This window comes from Ochotona princeps, chromosome 2, assembly GCF_030435755.1.
Source record: "Ochotona princeps isolate mOchPri1 chromosome 2, mOchPri1.hap1, whole genome shotgun sequence".
Classification (NCBI taxonomy): domain Eukaryota; kingdom Metazoa; phylum Chordata; class Mammalia; order Lagomorpha; family Ochotonidae; genus Ochotona; species Ochotona princeps.
Window position 1 is genome coordinate 141,381,126 of NC_080833.1, and position 14,011 is coordinate 141,395,136.

Consider the following 14,011-nt stretch of genomic DNA (forward strand, 5'->3'; position numbering starts at 1 on the left):
AGGCACTTCCAAGAAATACGCCGCTGGCCAAAGGTTGCAAACATCCGGATTGGCTCTGGGCGCAGCCTTCACCTTAAGTTCCCCGAAAGCCCCTTTAAACACATCCTGGGTTGGCTTCTTAACTCAGAGATGGATTTGCCTGTGAACTTAACTTCGTGTTCCCATGTCACCTCATCGCCTTTGGAGACCAACCGTAGCCTTGGCACAGAAGACCTGCGTCCCAGCCCACACCTCGTCTCTGTTTTCGGTGTGCTTGTTCTGACCTTGCTGGGCTTTCTGGTAGCGGCTACGTTCGCGTGGAACCTGCTGGTGCTGGCGACCATCTTCCGCGTACGCACCTTCCATCGAGTGCCACACAACCTGGTTGCTTCCATGGCCATTTCGGATGTGCTGGTGGCCGCGCTGGTCATGCCGCTGAGCCTGGTGCACGAGCTGTCTGGGCGCCGCTGGCAGCTGGGCCGCCGGTTGTGCCAGCTGTGGATCGCGTGTGACGTGCTCTGCTGCACCGCCAGCATCTGGAACGTGACAGCCATCGCCCTGGACCGCTACTGGTCCATCACCCGCCACTTGGAATACACGCTCCGCGCCCGCAAGCGGATCTCCAACATGATGATTGCACTCACTTGGGCGCTCTCTGCTGTCATCTCTCTGGCCCCGCTGCTTTTCGGCTGGGGGGAGACGTACTCTGAGGGCAGCGAGGAGTGTCAAGTCAGTCGTGAGCCCTCCTACACAGTATTTTCCACGGTGGGCGCCTTCTACCTGCCACTCTGCGTGGTGCTGTTTGTGTACTGGAAGATCTACAAGGCCGCCAAGTTCCGCGTGGGCTCCAGGAAGATCAACAGCGTGTCGCCTGTATCTGAAGCTGTGGAGGTGGGTGCTATAGCGATCCTTAAAATACCCTACTCCCCCAGCAACCCTAGAAGTTTGTAGAAAGTGGAACTTTTTGGCTCGCCTGGGACACAGGCTTATTTTGTTCTTTTAGTTGTGTATCACAGAACGAATCATCTCCGTCATTCAAATTCAATGGATTGTTTCCTCACATGTAAAACGAAGCGTTTGAGTACATATTTCCATAAGATGCCATCTGTTTCCCAAATTCCAGGGATATGGGGTTTCCTGCTCTTAAAGTAGCAATGCCCACAGATAAAGGGAGAGCCCGACTTGACAGGAAGACTGCCCTCCACCAAGCAAAGCAGATTAGTGTTTAATTTCAGTTCATTTTCTTCTTCACAAATTATACCACCTGATTTTTGCAAATACATGCCATCTCCTAGGTTACTAACCGCTATTTTACAGCATCCTCCCCTCCTGATCTAACAGTAAAGATGTTGCTTGTAAAAGCCTGTCTTTGTTATCTGCTCCCACTGCCTTGTGGAACGACTCTCTGAATCCATTTGAATCCTACACTCCACCAAGCTCTCTCAGGTTATATGTATGACTGAGGACCACTCCACAACCTGTTACTGGAGGAAATTAAAAATCCAAAGTAGGCAATTCCCCAGCCCTCTACAAGTGTCATTTAATTTATGACAACCACTACAGTAACAAGCAAATCTTATCTTCTTCACACCTACACTTTCCTGCCTTTTATTAGCTCTTCCAAATCTGACCGTGTGACTCAACAGTCTGAAACTCTAAGAGAGTTGAATTTTATTGGACGTGAAGGCTGCTGTCATCCCACCCGGACATACTGAGTACCAAGGATGATTCCCTGAGCTTTATTCACATATTTAAGTGATACCAGGAACTGACACAACCCATATTTTTGGCTAGTGCCTCTTGAGCAATAAACTCATTTCAATGAAGCCTACTAAGAACATTCTGTAGGCTTGGTCAGGTGTAAAGGAGAGATGAAGACCTCATTATTGCCCAAGGGTTTGTGTAGTGAGTGAAATTGACATTCACTGTGAGGTCTTTTTTTTTTTTAAATAATAAGATCGCAATAGGTAATTTTGATTATAATTTTCAAACTAGCCTTGTGGTGTAGCTAAGGAACAGAGAAGGAAATTGGCTAGATGGCTACTTGTCCTTTTTACTAGAACCAAAGTTTTCAGCTAAGAATGACATTGCCCCTGCCACCAGACTCCAACCATGGGAACATTTGGAATATCTGGGGATATTTTTGATTCTCAAAACCCAGATAGAAGGTGCTAGTGGCACCTGAAGTGTAGAGGTCAGAGGTGTTGTTAAATATTGTACAATGCAGAGATACAGTGTGCAAGGACAGCCCTCCATAAGGAGTAATTAAGATCAAAATGTCAATTGTAAAGATAAATCATAATGGTAGAGCTCCCACTAGAATGCCTGGAGCTTTGTTTTATGTGCGTGAGCCAGGTCAGGAACAAGGCAGCTGGCCTCCTCCGAGGGCCCTTCTTCTTCCATGATTCCTCTTCTGCCAGGATGATTCTGGAAGACAATGTGACTTAGACTTAATACCAAACACAGCTTGAAAAGAGGAAATCAATTATACATCTTCCTCAGGGCTTATTGTCAAAAGGTGAAGGGTTCCTTCATTTCATTGCATTGCTGACAGCTGAAGGAAAGCATTTTGACATCTTTGGGCTTGCATCTCTTCATTTCTGTCTCACTCTTCCCCTCCCTCCCTTCACACACACACACACGTACTTCTAGAAATTAATGAAAACGGAATTATAAAAATATGTTTATTTCTTGTAGTACAGATACTGATTTTTTTTTCTCTGCCAAAACAGGTTTTTAAGCTTTGTTTACCCACTTAGTTGAATGGGAGAGAAAGAAACAGAGAAGAGATCTTCTAGCCTCTGATTCACTCCCCAATGTCTGTAACAGGTGGGGCTGACATTATGACCCTGCACCTGCATGGGAAGCCCAGAAGAAGCTCCTGACTCCTGGCTTCAGATCAGCTAAGCCCTAGCCATTGAGGTCACTTGGGGAATGAACCAGTGGATGGAAGATCTCTCTGTCTGGCTTTCTCTCTGTAAATCTGAGTTTCCAATAAAAAATAAACAAAAATGGGGCCACTATCCTGAGAAGTCTATTCTCTGAAAATACTTTACCTGTATTTGAAGCTATGGAGGTGGGTGTTATGGCGATCCTTAAAATACTCTACATATGTACAAACTGTACCTGTGTTCCCTTTTCCCTCCCCCTACAACCCTTAAAGTTTGTAAAAGTGGAACTTTTGGTTCACATGGACATCTACTGTCTTCAGGATCACTGGCAGGAAGGATCAGATGAAAACTCAACCTCTGGCACTTCAATATGGGATGAGGGCTGCCCAAGCAATAGCTTAACCTGCTGTGCCACAGTGTCTGTTCCTGTCAGACTACTTTCAGAATGGATCCATTGGCTTTGCAAGGCTACTCCATGATCTAGGGTTATGCATGTAACACCTGGGTTACCCCTGTCTTTGTATTTTGCTGAAGGATTAATTACAAATCAGGCCTCCTGAATTCTGCATGCTAGTGGGTATTGAGGTTTCTAAGCACAGTCTTTTCAGCAGCTGTGTTACCTAGGGAAACCATAACGCATATTTCCTGTTTCTTTTTCTTTTTCTGTTTAGTCTTACTCAAATACATATTGGAGCTTTAATTTCAGTCAGGCTTTGAGATAGGAAGTGATTACATAAGAGAAATAATCCTGCTTTATGTCAAAGGATGATAAAATCACTAGTAGAGATCTGAAATGAAACTGGGCTGAGGGATCTCTGCACTGGTCAGGTGCAACCTCACTGGACAGAGCAGAATGCTGACCTAAGGTATTTTTGGGGGGGGATAGAGTTCAAGCAGTAGGGGGCTGTAGAGGTATATGTGGGGTGACATCAACTGGATAAGAAGCTGCTGATGAATGGTTGTTACCACAATGGATGTTTATGGAAGTGAGTTCATTTCTGGAGGATTGACTTTCAAAACTGGGGGCCTGACACCAACAAGTTGGCTTGTAAATCTATCTTCATTAAGAATTTTGTTTGGTTTTTAGGAAATGTATTTGTAAGAATTATATATAGAGAGAGGGAGAGGTAAAAGGAGAGGGAGGGAGGGAGGAATGGAGAGAAAGAAAGAAAAAAAGGAGAGACAGAAGAGAGAACAAATTTTTTGCCTACATTCCAACAGTGAGGCTAGCCAGTTCAAAGCCAGAACTGGCTAGCTTCTAGGCTTCTTACATGGCTGACAGCAGCCCACACATCTGTGCCACCTTCCACTGCTTTGCCAAGCACATTAGCTGGGAGCTGAATCCGAAATAGAGCAGCTGGGCACAGTACTGGCTGCAGGTGTCTCACTGTATCACAATGCCAACCCAAGATTGTTTCTGATTCACATAGATTAACTTCTTTGTCCCCCCACTTGGATTCTCATTCAGTCAAACTTCAGGATCATCCTGATCTTCACAGCTAATGGTTCTCCTTACAGATGAAACCTCTCTGTGGAAAGCCGATGCACAGATTGTAATCAGTCAGCATGATTTTTATCCTGTGTCTTAGTCATGTATTGAATCATCTGCCAAACACAGTACTGCAGAGAAGCATATAAAGTTATGAAGAAGAGACCCAGAACAACTGTGAGACAAACAAGTGAAGCTAGAAATGTTTTAGGAAGAGACCACAGGCTGTCCCTAGTTTTAACCCATAACATCTCAGTTCTGATTGAAAAACAAAAAACAAACACAAAACAAAACCAAAAAAGATCAGTTCCAAAGTTTTCTTGTGTGTCTTTTTTGGGTAACTAGATTGGTTTTTCTTCTATCTTATGTATAGACGATTTTACTTCTCTGTTACTCCAGCAACAATGTGATGTATTAGCTATGGAATAAACTCTAAAGTTGGCCAACAGAAAATGTAAAGCTATTCTATTAGTTTGGGTTAGGATATTTAGACTGATTTGTTAAAGCCAGAGAGATGAGGTCGCAGAGTGCATTATGCTAACCAAAGTAGGCATTGTTTGCCATGGCAACATTTCAATATAGCAACAAATCTAGTTATTTGATTTGTATAAATGGGTTCACTATCGGGCCTGGTGCAGTAAGCTAGCGGCTAAGGTCCTCACCTTGCATGTGTCAGGATCCCATATGGGCATTGGTCTGTGTCCCAGCTGCTCCACTTCCCTTCCAGTTCCAGGCTTGTGATATAAGAAAACAGTAGAGGATGGTCCAAAAGCTTAGGACCGCACCTGTGTGGGAAGCCCAGAAGAAGCTCCTGACTCCTGGCTTCAGATCAGCTAAGCCCTAGCCATTGAGGTCACCTGGGGAATGAACCAGTGGATGGAAGATCTCTCTGTCTTCCCTTCTCTCTGAAAATCTGAGTTTCCAATAAAAATAAACAAAATCCTTTTAAAAAAATGGGGCCACTATCCTGAGAAGTCTATTCTCTGAAAATACTTTATCCCTTTGGGTTCTTTGTAAAGCAAGGAAGCTCTTTAAGGATGTTGGAATAAGATCTTGGAATTACTTAGCCTGTGGTTCTATTGAGCAATGAATGGTTCTGGGTTGACATTGAGAAGTTTGGTCTCAAATAGCCTATAGACCAGGACTTGTTCTTGAGATGTGGTCTGTTAGTGAAGCTGTGGGACAATTGTCTACTGTATGATGAGGATGGTCACTAATTCATGTGATCATCTGATTGTTCCAAAGTTCCTGGTTTAGTAGTCAACGTCCATCTATGTCTCTTCCTTTGTTAGTTCTATGGAGGACCTCAGTTTAGAATTGTTTTAAGTAGCACCAATCATCAAGTAATTCCCATTTGGTGTTTATTTTCAGTTAGGCCCACAGAGAACATATCTATAGCATGTCAAATAAGTGAATGACCTGAAAGTAAAGCAGGTCTTCTGCCTTGTCCCACATTTTAATAATTTGCTATTATAATTTGAATTGTAATTGATAATTTCAATTAGAGAAACACAATCATGTACATTTTCCCTTTATTACCTAAAGATCATACTCAATAATAAATCATTAATCAATAAATAAAGAGCTGTTGTGTAGTTTTGGTTAGTGGTTGGAAACTGATTACATATGACAACACAGGATTTTGAAGGTCTAATAAAATGTTCTAAGATGTGTTAACTGAGTTGACTGTTGTAACATTCTCTGCTCTGAGGAGGAAAAATCTTGGTTAATGAATTAAAAGAAGGACTTAAAATAGGCAAGCTTCTTTTTTTTTTTTTGAACATTTATTTTATTTTTATTGGAAAGTCAGATATACAGATAAGAGAAGAGACAGAAAGGAAGATCTTCCGTCCAATGATTCACTCTCTAAGTCACTGCAACAGCCGGAGCTGTGCCGATCTGAAGCCAGGAGCCCCGAGCCTCTCCCAGGTCTCCCACGCCGGTGCAGGGATCCAAGGCTTTGGGCCATCCTCAACTGCTTTCCCAGGCCACAACCAGGAAGCCGGATGGGAAACGGGGCTGCTGGGATTAGAACTGGCGCCCATATGGGATCCTGGCACTTGCAAGGCGAGGAATATAACTGCTAGGCTACCATGTCAGGCCCGCAAGCTTCTTTTATAGATGTCATTCTGTCACATTAATCCAACTAGAGCACTGCTCAGTACGTGTGTGTGTGTGTGTGTGTGTGTGTGTGTGTGTGTGTGTGTGTGTGAAAACTGGAAACTGTTTTGGCACCAAAAGTTATGACAGTTGTTAAGTGTAACAGAACAGTAGAACAAGGAGCCATTCAGCTTCAGTCTTTACATACCATGAATAAAAGTTAAACCACCACGTGGAGAAGTTTACATGGTGACTGTTCACCTGCAGTACTGTGGACTTTCAGCATTTTGTCCCCTTTTCCATGAAATAGAGTAAAATATTCATCTACATCTGCAGTTACGTGCAGAATTAATTCTAGTTTTTGATGAGAATAATCTATCCTTATGCCTCAATAGAACCGAATTGGCTTTACCATTGGCTTTGATAGGTCTAGAAGATGGTGGGTTACCGTCATTGCTGTAAAGTGTTAAGAATTACATGTTAGTAGAATCTAGTTTGTTTCACGTAGAAAATATTCTTTGACTTTCCATTTTGAATGTGTTTAGACTAAATAAACAATAAACTACTGATGTTTGCAGAAAACAAATAAATAAATAAAAATAAAGAATGGTTTGTGAGGATAGCACTGTGGCCCAGCACATTAAGCTGCTGCTTGTTAACACTGGCACTCCTTGGAGCACCATTTCAAGTCCTAGCTGCTCCACTTCAAACTCCCTGATAATGGGATTGAGAAGGCAGAGGATGGCCTAAGTGCTTGGGGTGCTGCATCCATATGGGAGACCCACATGAGACTCCTGGCTCCTGACTTCAGCCTGGTCCAGCCCAGCGACTGTGGCCTTTTAAGGAGTGAACCAGGGGGTGAGTCTCTCTCTCCTTCGTATATAATAGCCAGGACTCAAATCAGTGCCTATATGGGATCTGGTCTTGCAGGTGGAGGCTTAACCTGATGCTATGGGCTGGTCCCAACTCTGTTTTTAAATTTATTTTTAAAAAGGATTTATTTTATTTGTTTGAAAGGCAGAGTTAGAGGGAAAAAAGAAAGAGATATTCCACCCATGGTTTACTCCCCAAATGCCCTCAATGACTGGATCAAGCTGAAGCTAAACCTGGAAAGCAGGGATTCCATCCAGGTCACCCACATGACTGGCAGGGGCCCAAGTACTTGAGCCATCTGCTGTTTTCCCAGGCGCAGTAACAGGTACAGGAAGCATAGCATCCTGGATTCAAACAAGTGCCCAGAGATGGGATGCTGGCATCAAGAATTAACCCACTGAGCCACAGTGCCAGCCCAGAGGTATGATTCTTTATTTCTTACTTTCAATATCAACTATTGAGGAAAATATACTGGTTATCTATGACATTAATAGGGAAGTAAGGCAGAAGGATTAGAGAAGACATCAGAACCCACTAGATTCTGTTAATCAATAAATAATTATTCACTGTGAAGTCATTTTAACAGGATGGAAGCTGTAACACACCTACCTATTCCGAAAGAACTTATTTTGGGGGGAGGGAAAATGACACAGCAGCTGGGATGCAGCTTGGGACTTATGCATCCCACATGAGAGTATCTGGTCTTAATCCTGGACCCTTCACTTCCAGTCCAGTTTCCTGATAGCGCACGTCCTGGGAGGCAGTAGGTGAAGGCTGTCCTCAAAGGTAACTTGGACTGAGGTTTGAACTCTTGGATTCGGTCCAACCCAATCCTGGCTGTCATGAGCATTTAAGGGGTGAAACCAGCACCTCTGTTTTTTTCCTTGTTTTTCTCTCTTTCAAATAAAATGGAAAGAAACAGAAATTTGGGGGGGAAAGTTTATGTGTGAATCTGAAATTGTGAGGTATGTGTTTTAAATGCATTTAAGAAATTATTAGAAAAATCTAGTTTGGCCACAATATTCACTTTTTGAGCGAAAGAAAACACTCTTATTTTTGTAATTGTGCCAATTAACATGTTGAATACCTAAAGCAATTAACATTTTTGTCTAGGTTTGGTCAAGTACCTTATTGCAATCATGTCTTAGTAGAGATCAGAGAGCTAAGTGGTCTACACATCACGATGTCACATAATGAACAAGTAAATCTATGTTTGAAGATGCCAGAGTCTCAAAACTAATAAACAAGGTGCCCTTGGCATCTGGAATCTATATCATCCCAGATACATTGGTGACATTCTCTGTCAAGTGCATTGATGTAGAATGCAACACTGAAAGATGAGCCACAGTACAATGATCCGCATTTCACATGGAAGAGAACTATGTGGTTTTCTGAAAAATGCAGAATTGGATGACTAAACTACAAAAAATGCCCGACTCAAAGAAAAACCCAAGTGTCACCAGCATTATCCTCACCAGTGTGAGCAGTATCTCCACTGTGACTGGTGCCTTCCGTGTGGCCACATCATTAGCGTGATTTCGGGTACCCAGTGTTACCATCCGCAGCATGAGCAGTGCTGATCAGTGTGACCAATGGCTGCAGTATAGGCAGCATCACCAGTGTGATCAGTATCCCCTGTATGACCCATATCACCATGCCCAACATAAGCAGCATCTCTGGTGTAACCATCATCTCTAGCATTCCATGTTACCAGTTTACAGGGGATAGAAGAATTCAACAGGAATTGTTCTAAGTCATCTGTGGACAACGGGGGAAAAGTGTATTCCCTGCTGACATTTTGAGGCTGATTTTTAGCAAGGAAATTGGTGGATGTCTTAGTCTATTTTCTGTTGCTGTAACTGAATAACACAGTCTGGGTAATTTATAAAGAAAATGAAATTGAGGGGCTACGTCTCATGAGGGCTTTCTGGCTGGCAGGGTGAAGGGAAACTGCAGAGTCCTGACATGGTATGTGGCAGCTCATGTGGAGACAGAAAAAGTGTGTGAGCTTGGGTCTCTCTTCCCTTTCTTATGAAACCACCAATCCAACCCTGGGATTCACACTCTCATGGCCTCACAAAGATCCCAATTCTAAATATCATTAACATGTTATATTGAGGATTAGGTTTCAGCAAGAGTTTTGGAAGCAACATACCTGTAGACCACAGCAATGAATTTTGTTCTCTTTATTGACAAAAAAAAAAAAACCCTCTAAGCTAGATATCCTATATCATGCTTGATCTCCATAAATGTCTCTGCTGAAGTATGTGCTTAGTTAGGTATTCATAGAATCAGAAAAAGCAATATTGATTCCATCCAGGGATGACAATGGAGTACAGAAAAAGATTTTCACTTCTTATTTTGAATATTTTTTAAGAATTGCCGTGTGATACCACATTTGTTTTAATATTTATGGGATTTTAATTGCATGATATTTGTTGATTTGGTGTTTTGTCATTTTTCATATAAACAGGAGTAATGCTGCTGTACAGATTTAATAAATTATAATCCATTATTGTTACCTTAACCATAAGGGTGCTATTTCTGCCTTGTTTATGCTCTGTGATAAATAAGTCAGTTCCCTTTTTTAAAAAGAAAATTCATTTATTTTCAAGGCAGAACAGGCTTACAGAGAAAGAGAGAGGAGGGAGAGAATCTTCCACCCACTTGTTTACTTCCCAAATGGCCACAGTATCTGAGTCTGGCGCAGACAGAAGCCAGGAGTCTGGAGCTCCATCTGGGTTCCTCATGTGGGTGGCAGGAACCCAAGTGTTCTCAGCATCTTGTGCTGTTTCTCCAGATGCATCAGCAGGAAGCTAGACTGAAAGGGAAGCAGTCTGAACTGAAACCAGGATCCAATGGGATGCTGGCTTTGTAGGCAGCCAAATCAGTTCCTTCTAACTACACATCACAGATGTAGCCATGAATTGATCAAGTGGGTTAGAGAAAAGCTGGTTCCACTCTACCAACTGCCTGTTGCCTTCAGTCCCTGTGGTGCTTGAGGAAAAGCAGTGTCATTGTCCTTTTAAAATGTGTTCAAGTTACAGAATGCTCAAGTTGGGAATAATAAGATTGAAGGTTCAGGCAGTCTCCCTCACCAAAAGATGAGTGGCCCAGAAATTGCTCTGTTTTGATTGGATCAACTGATTTGTTAACTCACTGAATCCATGCTGGGACAGCAGATCAGAGTAATAGATGTTCTGTTTTGACCTCTGTCTTTTGGAAGAATGGTGCAGCCTCTCTGCCAAGAAGTTGAAATGTTAATACAAACCTAGCTGACAAGACCAAGAAACCCAGCCATATGTCTGAGGAGCCAACTCCTGAGCAAGAAGAAAGCACTGTTGTAATACAGGCATTCATCCCAACGTTCCATTGACTTGTCAATGCTTAAAATCTTGCCTTTGTGTCTAGAATCTCATGTGTAAACTGTGGCCTAGCAAACTCACAGAGTTTTCCTCCTCAGTCTTAGGATTCCTTCTAAGTCTGAAGGCATTACAAACTTCCAAAACTTAAACATCTACCAACCCCATTCTCAGACTCTCATTGGTTCCATTGTCTTAGGAGCTGAAATTTGGACTGGAAAGATGGGACTGATTCCTAAGAGAAAGAAATGAAGCTGGGCGGCTCGACCTTGCAGGAATTTACATTGCAGAGCATTTGGGAGCATTCAACAGGATGGAGTCCAAGAGTTGGCAGTCTGTGTTTTCTATGTTGATACAGGAATGAGGACGTGAGAAACAGAATAAATCAAGAGAAATACAGATTCTCTGTCAAGACATGTGCCTTACAGAGTAGAATATGTGGGGTCAGTACCATGGCACAGCAAGCTAAGCCTCCATCTGCTAGCATCCCATATTGGTGCCAGTTTGTGTCCTGGCTGCTTCGTTTCCAACCCCCCTCCTTCATTGTGGCCTGGAAAACAGCAGAGGGTGGTTCAAGTCCTTGGGCTCCTGCACCTAATTGGGAGACCCGGAAGAAGCTCCTGGCTCCTGTGGCCATGTGAGGAGTGAACTTTTAAAACTCTGTTTCTTCTTTCTGTAAATCTGCCTTTCAAATAAAAATAGATGAGCCTTTGAAAAGGAGCAGAATGTGTGAGGAAGCACAACAGAGGAAGGGTTCTTGAAAAATTCTAGTATTTTAGAGGACTTAAAAGTTATTAGGACTTCAGAAAATCTGCTTTTGACAGTAATAAAGGAGTCTGGTAAGGATTGGTGATCTAACACTTTTCTTTTACAGTCCCTAAATTAATTCATGCACTGCATGATTTTTCAACATTGCTAGTGAAAAAAATGATAGGCATTCAGTGAAAACTGTGATTGGAATTTTGATTTTTTAATTTTTCCCCAAGCTAGCAATAGTACTCTCTCAGATGCTAGGTAATAGCCAAAAGCCACACTTCCCAATCAGCCATGTGGCCTCAACAGCCCATAGTCTATAGTGTGTTCTTACAATGTGACATTTAGTAAGCTAGATATATTGAGTTCAGCTTGTAATGTACTATTTGGCATGTGATCCCATTGTAATCTAAGGAGCATTTGCACTTGTGGAGCTTTGCTAATAAATCATACATGCCCAAACCCTGTTCATAAGTATTTCAATGCCGTTGATTAAACAGAAAGCAATAGAGAATCCATCCTGATCACATTTACAGTGCATGTTCCAGCTCTCCATTCATTTCTAAGATGTGAGCTGGTACTCTGGCTCTGTTGCCTTATGTGCATGTCACAGGTGAGTTTCACAAAGCTGCCTTATCCTGCACTTAAACATCAAGGACCTTCTTTTGAAGTGGATGTACAGAGGTCAGGCCTTCCACCCTATCCCAAACCTAAAGTGATGGGGAAATGACTCTCCACACAGCCTCTGCTTATCTTTTACAGGTGAAGGATTCTGCCCAGCAGCCCCAGATGGCATTCACTGCCCGCCATGCCACGGTCACCTTCCAGACTGAAGGGGACACGTGGAGAGAACAGAAGGATCAGAGAGCGGCTCTCATGGTGGGCATCCTCATCGGGGTGTTCGTGCTCTGCTGGATCCCCTTCTTCATCACGGAGCTCATCAGTCCCCTCTGCTCCTGTGACATCCCTGCCATCTGGAAAAGCCTTTTCCTTTGGCTTGGCTACTCCAACTCCTTTTTTAACCCCCTCATCTACACAGCCTTCAACAAAAACTACAGCAGTGCCTTCAAGAACTTCTTTTCTAGACAACATTGAGTATGAGTCCTTGTTAAAAAAAAAAAAAAAGAACTCTCTCAAAAACCCAGGGAGATGTGCAGTTTCATCTCTTTCTACGCCTCCACCCTAGAGAGCTCCATGGAAGAGATAAAACCTTCAAGTACTGCAAGATCATCTTCGGAACCAAATCAGCATCACTTCCGCATGTGGATGAAGGAAGATGAGGTTTTACAGGAAGTTTGGTGACCTCATTTATCTGATCTGTTTACTCTCCCTCACCCCACACTAACAGCCACGGAGATTGTCCACAAAGTGCCCTTTCCTCCAACAAAGCTGCTCCAGGATGGAAGTCAAACAAGTCAGATGGGAAGGAGGAGGTAAAACAACATGGGCTGGTTGCGAGTAGATGACAGAAGTGAGAGATTGCAATGGGATATCTGGAAATAGCAGATCATAATTCCAAATTTTCTGGAACAGTTTGTTCTGCTGTGTGGTCCTAGTAGGCATACCTTAACACTCACTGGGTATGTCCCAATATTTGCCCACTAAATATTGTCTTCAAACATGTTAAGGCACATAGTTCCATCTGTAAGACCAATGAATACTGATGCTGTTCGTGTAAGGTATGCTAACTGGCCAATTTACTACAAAGTGCAGCCCATGGAGTTGGAACAAGCACTAAGAGCCAAAGTAAATACTTCCTTCCATTGTGAACTGTCTGTAAATGCTAGAAATATCTACCAGTTTGGGTTTATCTGTCAAGCTTGCTTATTTGTTATCAGTTTCATAGACGTGAACTTACATTCAGACATTGTGAGCGAAAGCCTTTGTTTCAGATCATAGCTGGCAAGAAGTTATGGATTTTTTTCATTATTATTTTCCATGATATGGTTTTGCAGGTATAAGGCTTCCCTCCTCCACTTCTTACCTCCCTCCGCATTCTTCCCCTTGCCACACTGTTTCCCCCAATAGTCATGAGTCCAACAATCCACTATTTAAATGAGTCATGGCATCATAGGTATTTACAGGTAATGGTAGAATCATATTGTCAAAATATATTCAATAGATTCATTGGGACTCTTTTATTTGAAAGTGAAGATGTATACTGTAATGTGTTTTCATTTCCTGATATGTGGGTCTCCATTATGCAATTCATCTGTGAGAATATATGTGTATGTATATATTTATATGTTTACTTATATATCTATTTGTTTTGTACTTTGCATGAATGTTGCCTTGTATCAGAGAGAATATATAATATTTGTCCTTTTAGGATTGCCTTATTTCACTAAGCTTAATGACAGGGTAACTTTTTGTGACTATTGTGGAATCTTTGCAGAGGGGTTCCCAGATAATGAGATACTTCTTGTTAAGAAGGAAAAATTATGGGGTTATTAAAAAAAATCCCTAAAGTCATATAAACTTAAAAATATTTCTCCTATCCATTAAATGTGTAACTGCTATCATCCTAAAGAGTTTTTTGACTACAAATATAGGAGGGGGTGGAT

At 42.3% G+C, this 14,011-nt stretch overlaps 1 protein-coding gene across 1 annotated transcript; it reads left to right on the top strand.

Annotated features, from left to right (window-relative positions):
- Window positions 1-129: 129 nt before the first annotated feature.
- HTR5A (5-hydroxytryptamine receptor 5A) lies at window positions 130-13,254 on the top strand. The gene is made up of 2 exons (XM_004597515.2): window positions 130-870; window positions 12,210-13,254. The coding sequence occupies exons 1-2, from the start codon at window positions 130-132 to the stop codon at window positions 12,540-12,542; spliced, it is 1,074 nt and encodes a 357-aa protein (XP_004597572.2). The 3' UTR covers window positions 12,543-13,254.
- The last annotated feature ends 757 nt before the right edge of the window (window positions 13,255-14,011 follow it).

Excerpts from the sequence above, each read along its gene's own strand:
- HTR5A (XM_004597515.2), top strand. The coding sequence starts at position 130 with ATGGATTTGCCTGTGAACTTAACTTCGTGTTCCCATGTCACCTCATCG. Across the intron at positions 871-12,209 it reads CTGTATCTGAAGCTGTGGAG|GTGAAGGATTCTGCCCAGCA; the intron begins GTGGGTGCTATA and ends TATCTTTTACAG.